This window comes from Engystomops pustulosus, chromosome 4 (genome assembly GCF_040894005.1).
Source record: "Engystomops pustulosus chromosome 4, aEngPut4.maternal, whole genome shotgun sequence".
Taxonomy (NCBI): Eukaryota; Metazoa; Chordata; class Amphibia; order Anura; family Leptodactylidae; genus Engystomops; species Engystomops pustulosus.
In genome coordinates, this window is record NC_092414.1 from 110,387,350 (window position 1) to 110,393,845 (window position 6,496).

Sequence of the window (6,496 nt, forward strand, 5' to 3'; positions counted from 1 at the left end):
GTAAAAGAAAAACAATTAAAGTAAAAAAAAAAAAAATGAAAATGTCCCCTAGGGGTCTTTTATGGCCTCATGGGGGATATATAAAGTAAAAGCGCACATACACAGAAAATATGTTAAGTATGGGCAACTCAACATGCCACACATCCCTGGCACATATTTCTGAATACAGCCGTTTCTTTGCACATCCCACCTGTCTTTCTTGATTATATACAATTGCCAGGGATGTGTGGCATGTTGAGTTGCCCATACTTAACATAACATATAGATTTTTCAGGCACTCCGGAGCTTTACTCCTATGTGAGCCTGTTTCTTAACTCAGTTCATTATATATATCTTATCAATGATATTAGAACATCACTGTGAGGAGAGATAAACCGCCTAGGGAGACACTGGCATAATGGCCTTGGACATTAATGCAAGAGAAACCATTTGGAATAGTCAAGTGGCATCAGTTTTTTCCAATGCCATAGAGGATAACTCAGATTTAGATTTCAAACACATTACGGAGGAATTAACAGAACTACAAAAATCACATGTGCGTATATGGTGGAACATAAAAAGTTTAGAAGAATACATAAAACAAGGAATAATGCCTAGAGGACTACGCATACAAATTTTTCCCTCATGGGAAGTAGAGGGAATGTTGCTCATACATGACAAAACGCTTCTAGAACAGGTAAAAAATAAAATTCTCATATTGGAAACTAAATTGACACAATTCAATATACCAAACCAGGTCACGCCATTTCAAAACAAATTAAAGGAGATTGGAAAAATATGAAAGAGACATTAAAGAAGGAAAGAGAAGGAAGTTCAATAGAGACAGAGAGGACTATCAATCCAAAAGGGAGTACAAATGGGTTCACAAAGGCAATAGACGCAGGATTAGGCAATATTCCACTCGTAGGCAGTCTCCTCAGATCAATAAACAGAATGATACATCAATACCTATGGAATCAGCATCAAGTGATTTTTTTTATCCACGGATGCCAGCGATGTGGATACAGGCCCAGACAGAGTCAATACTCGCAAGAAAGGTCCAAAGCACAGAGATACGTCACCAGGCCACAAGCAAACAAAACGATACTATCGTCGATAGCAACACAGGTAAAGAATAAACATACAGAAGATACGTTACAGGTCATCAATTTATCCTCATATCAACTCACGGAGATAGAAACTACTGTTTTACAAAGGGGTTTGACATTTTCCCCCATGCAGAAATTAGATAAATTTATCTTTGTCAAAGATCTATACATGTTTTGTAGACAACTCACCTTTAAAATCCTCTATCAACAGCCAACTTTGGCAGATGGCCTCACGGAGACGGAGAGACAAGTTTTTATGGACCTGCTGGACCTACTAAAAGAAAATGAAGAAACACTATCACAACAAGAAGGTAACAACTTCCCTACCCATTTGCCCTCCCAATCCACCCCCTCACTGGGATTGTGCCCGGCTATAAACATATTTTTTCATACAGTCCTACAAGACATCAAGGACCTACAAATCGATCAAAACAGGGGCAATAATATATCCAAACAAGAACAAGAAGCACTGAAAGCATTGAGCCTTAATAAATCCTTTATAATCAGAGAGGCGGATAAAGGAGGTAACGTGGTATTATGGGCAGTGGAGGACTATGTGATGGAAGCAAAAAATCAATTGAATAACAAAAATGTCTATTTTAGGCTCCCTTCGAATCCCACAGACATATTTAAAAAGAAATTTGACCGCCTGATCACTGAGGCGCTGCACCAAAATATAATTGACAAAAAAGAAGCCAAATATCTAAAGGTTGAAGTACCAGTAACTCCAACCTTCTATTTGGTTCCAAAAATTCACAAATCTTTAACTAAACCGCCAGGTAGGCCAATAGTGGCAGGGATAGGAGGGTTATGTGAACGTGCCTGTACCTACCTCGATTTCTTTTTACAGCCACTCGTCCTCCAATTGGATTCGTACATACGGGACTCAATGCATCTTATAGAACAGTTACAACAGGTTGAAGTACATTCAGAAATCCTGTTGGTGACGATGGACGTGGAATCGCTGTATACGAATATTGCACATGATCTAGGAATCGAAGCGGTGGCCTACCACCTGAACAACAAGAAAGAGAACCTTGACCGTAAGCATGATTCATTTATTTTGGATCTACTACATTTCATATTGAATCACAACTATTTTGTCTTTGATAAAACATACTACAGACAGATATCTGGTACAGCAATGGGTGCGCGTTGTGCCCCCTCCTACGCTAATCTCTTTTTGGGATGGTGGGAGGAGACACGCGTGCACCCATTGCCAAGTTATCAATCCAAGATACTTAAATGGTATCGTTTCATAGACGACATCATCTTCCTTTGGCAGGGCTCCGCACAAGAATGTTTGGAATATATAGGAGAATTGAACACCAATACGATCAATGTGAAGTTAGTTCCATATATTTCCAGTACATCTGTGGAATTTCTGGATCTAAAAGTATCAAGGCATCAGGAGAAAATAACCACTTCATTATTCCGCAAGAAAACCGCGACCAACAATATACTTCATTTTGAAAGTTTTCATCCACAGCACCTTAAGAAAGGTATACCATACGGTCAGATGTTAAGATTGAAAAGAAATTGCAGTGACCCACAGGAATTCAAACTACATGCAAAAGAACTGACAGAGAGACTAAGAGTAAGAGGTTATCCAAAGAAGGTTATCTCTCAAGCATACATGCGAGTCAGTAAAATCAACAGAGAAACACTTTTAAACACCAAAACCGAAAAGATTAAGAAAAGACAAAGAGGTGAGACTCATCACGACGTACAATAATCAATGGCGAGACCTATATCAAATTCTTGGAAAAAATTGGAATATACTAACAAGTGAACCCAAATTGCGGGATCACATCAGTACAAGACCAACTCTTACGGCCAGAAGAGCCAGAAATCTAAAAGACCATCTTACAAAAAGTCATTTTGTACAACCCACCCTTAGTACCATAGGTGGGCATCAAATCAAAGGAACATATGCCTGTGGAGAGTGCAACATATGCCATCTGCAAACACAGACATATTTACGAACTCAATCAATAAGAAGCGATACAAACTAAAAGATTACATCAATTGCAAAACAAGAAACGTTATTTACCTACTTGAATGCACTTGTTCCAGGATTTATGTTGGTCAAACATCACAACCGCTAAAAAAGAGAATCCAGCAACATTTTTCCTCTATCAACATGGCTAAAAAACACTTTAAACAGGATAAAAATCTTACTTCAGTGGCAAGTCACTTCATGAATCATCATAACAGCCAATGTACAGGGGTGAAAATTTATGGCCTAGAGAAGATCATCACTAACATTAGAGGAGGCGACGTCACCTCAATTCTACTCCAAAAAGAATCCAGATGGATATATAATCTAAGCTCCATGACACCAAAAGGGCTAAACGAAGAACTACAATTTACAGGATTCTACAAAAAGGTATAACCCTCTATACTATGTTTATTCAGTTATGTCGTTTATTTTGCATTTTGACACGTTGTCTTCGATCCAATAGGGGGGCAACGGGCGTATATACAAGTGAAATGGGCACATATACATATATTTTTTCATAAACAATGTAAGCATATGGCCCTACAGGGACTAAGGGTGAATCCCAGGGCGATACCAGGAATATGGCTATACACTTTTTGTTGAGGCAAAATCACGCATTTAATGTATGTTGTATGCACTTGAAATTAATTTATTAATTAATTTTTTCTTTCTCCCATTTTTTTTCTTTTTTCTTTTTCTTTCTTTTCTCTTCTAACTTTTTTCCGTTTTTATACAGCACATTTCGATCAGGACTTCATCACAGCACAAGAAGCAAAATTCACGGCTATACTTTGTTCACAATAGAATTTTCTCTCCAGAAATGCGATTCAACACAAGGGGAGAAGCCCCCAAAAGACACTAGAAGAAAAAGAAAAATCACTTACCTTCGCAATTTGGAAAGAACTATATTCGGTCCTTTCTTCTGAAAAAGAAAAAGATTTAAATCACAGGGACACTAATCTTTGTCACAAGATCACTCTGGCATCAAGGTTTTTCACTTAAAAACATTGTCACAACAATAGTGTATCCATTTATCCATAATAGTTATAAATTAATATGTTTATTATCACATTTTGAACTATTGCTATATACCTAGATCCTCTAACAGGGATATTTACTTGTTAAAAACATATGTATTCAGTTATTTATAACTATATAAATTCTTTTACATACACCATAAGTCCTTGTTCACCATTTTACATTTAGGCCCTCCATATGCATTATGCATGGATATAGATATCTTACGAAACATATACTATATCATTATATGTAATATTTATGCATTTATTTCTTTTTAAATTGCCAGTTCGCCCAGTCCCTCAACACCGCAGATTACAATATTTTAATTTAAGAAACTTACGAACATCTTCTGGGGGCGTTGCCGACGGGGTTCCGGGGATGTGCCCTCCTGGTGACGCGCGGCTGACACAAGCTGGAGGCGGAGGATTGTGTAAGTCTCGCGAGAGCCGGGATCGCGCATGCGCGGAGCTGCTGCGGCACGGCCCGCAACACATACACACATGGCCAGCCCGCCATTACCTCCCTACACAGGTGAGTTAACTCTCCCACTTTTACCATTGCATATATCCATGACCTCAAGGCACTAGACTCTAGACCCCTGAGGAAGCCACATCGTAGGCGGAACGCGTGGGGCGCGTTATCTCCTCCACCCAAATACTTGGTGATATCATTTTTCTTTCATATTTTTCATTAGACTAAGCTGCATTGTTTGTTCCGATTGAAGTATCATTCAAACATTGATTTTAGGACACTACTTGTACTTTGATCGCATAGGTAGCCAATGCACAGTCCATCATTGATTGTATTATCTTTTACACAAACACCAAGTATAGATTCTACATTATCTTAGGTAGGGGGAGAACAGAACATGTTATTGTCATGCACTGTGGATAGCACTTTACCTCTAGAGTGCTCATTTTAGATGTTTTTAAATGTTAGTGTTTAGTGTATTGTATAAATAAAATTAACTTTTTTTTGCTACATATTTCTGAATACAGCCGTTTCTTTGCACATCCCACCTGTCTTTCTTGATTACATACACAGAAAATATTAACAAATATTCATAAAAATACACATTTCCCCATATAATAAAAAAAAATCCCCCGATACACTAAAAAAAACATCACCATAGTCCCCGTTTGCCCGAGACTATACATATCATATATCAAAACGACTGAAACAAAATAGGGAATTCATTAATAATGTTCATTTTAGTTTCAACAAGATCTTATTAAATTAAAAGCATAACAGGGCCTTACAATAGGTCATGGCATAACATATGTACCTCGCAGGGGGATCTCATAGAAGTTATTTTAGAGTGATGCATAACCAGCAACTGTATTAAACAAACTGAACAAGTGAATGGGGAAGGAGGGTGGAGGAGGGCAAAGGGTTGGGGAGGGTTGGATTAACCTGAGAATGGAGTTAGTACAAGATCAGTATAGGTGGTCGCTAAAGGTGAGAGTGGTAACAAGCATACGTATTGGTGAGCCATGTGAAATCTACCAATGTACTTAAGGGGACAAAGTTAGAGCCCTCTCAATGGTAGGTGAACCCTGTGCAGTGATCAATGGGTTCCAAATATCTTCAAATACAGGTAGTGTGTCTGTCCTGGTTACGTCTATCCTCTCGAACAACATCAACAGTTTACCACTGTAAATGACAGATCCGGTGTTTTCCATTTTGCTGCTACATGGATTCTAGTTGCCAACGCTAATAATTGAGTCAATTGATGTGCTTTAATTTTTACCCTTGTCGGTTTATCCCCTAGAAAGAGTACAACTGGGCTTACCGGGAAAAAGGGTCTTAATGCTGTTCTAAAGAGAGGCCACCAGGGTAATAATATTCATTTTAAGTTCAGTTAAAAATAAAAAAAATGCACTATAAATTACAAAAAAAAAACTTTTTCAACTTTTAACCCCAAATAAAAATGAAAAAAATATGTTTAACCCCTTAAGAATGTAGCCAGTTTATAGCTTATGGTTCAGCCCCATTTTTTGTATTCTAATATGCGTCGCTTTATATGGTTATAACTTTTGAACACTGTTAATTATCAAGCGATTATGAAAACGTTTTTTCCCCACATGTTGTACTTGATTTTTTTGTGGTAAATTTTGGCTGGGAAGTTTTGAGTTTATTTACAGAAAAAAAATTGTGAATTTTTTGAAAAATTTGCCATTTTCGAAATTCGAAATCATTGCGTTTTCAAGCAGATAGATTTACCACCTAAATAAGTTGCTGAATAACATTTCCCATATGTTTACTTTACATTTTCATAATTTTTGAGATGTCTGGATAATTTATTTTGATGTCACTCAGCTTACAAATCGAATATTGTTTTTTTTCTATCTTCAGAATTGACTATTTTGGGGATAATTACTGTTTT

General features: G+C 37.4%; 1 protein-coding gene across 3 annotated transcripts; it reads left to right on the plus strand.

Annotated features, from left to right (window-relative positions):
• The first annotated feature begins 1,208 nt into the window (after nt 1-1,208).
• Nucleotides 1,209-5,055, plus strand: LOC140129069 (uncharacterized). 3 transcript variants are annotated; one of them, XR_011855288.1, is made up of 4 exons: nt 1,209-1,867; nt 1,939-2,131; nt 2,374-3,477; nt 3,827-5,055. XR_011855288.1 is itself a non-coding variant. In XM_072150696.1 (3 exons), the coding sequence occupies exons 1-2, from the start codon at nt 1,216-1,218 to the stop codon at nt 2,559-2,561; spliced, it is 1,104 nt and encodes a 367-aa protein (XP_072006797.1). In that variant the 5' UTR covers nt 1,209-1,215; the 3' UTR covers nt 2,562-3,477; nt 3,827-5,055. The 3 variants fall into 3 exon arrangements, 1 of the variants encoding a protein (XP_072006797.1); XR_011855289.1 differs by having other exon boundaries at nt 1,209-1,612; nt 1,692-2,131; XM_072150696.1 differs by having other exon boundaries at nt 1,209-2,131.
• The last annotated feature ends 1,441 nt before the right edge of the window (nt 5,056-6,496 follow it).

What these genes read in the sequence shown, in the direction of transcription:
- LOC140129069 (XM_072150696.1), top strand. Translation starts at nt 1,216, where the DNA reads ATGCAGAAATTAGATAAATTTATCTTTGTCAAAGATCTATACATGTTT. An exon ending in CAAGAAAGAGAACCTTGACC is followed by an intron (nt 2,132 to 2,373) that starts GTAAGCATGATT and finishes TTCCTTTGGCAG; the next exon opens with GGCTCCGCACAAGAATGTTT.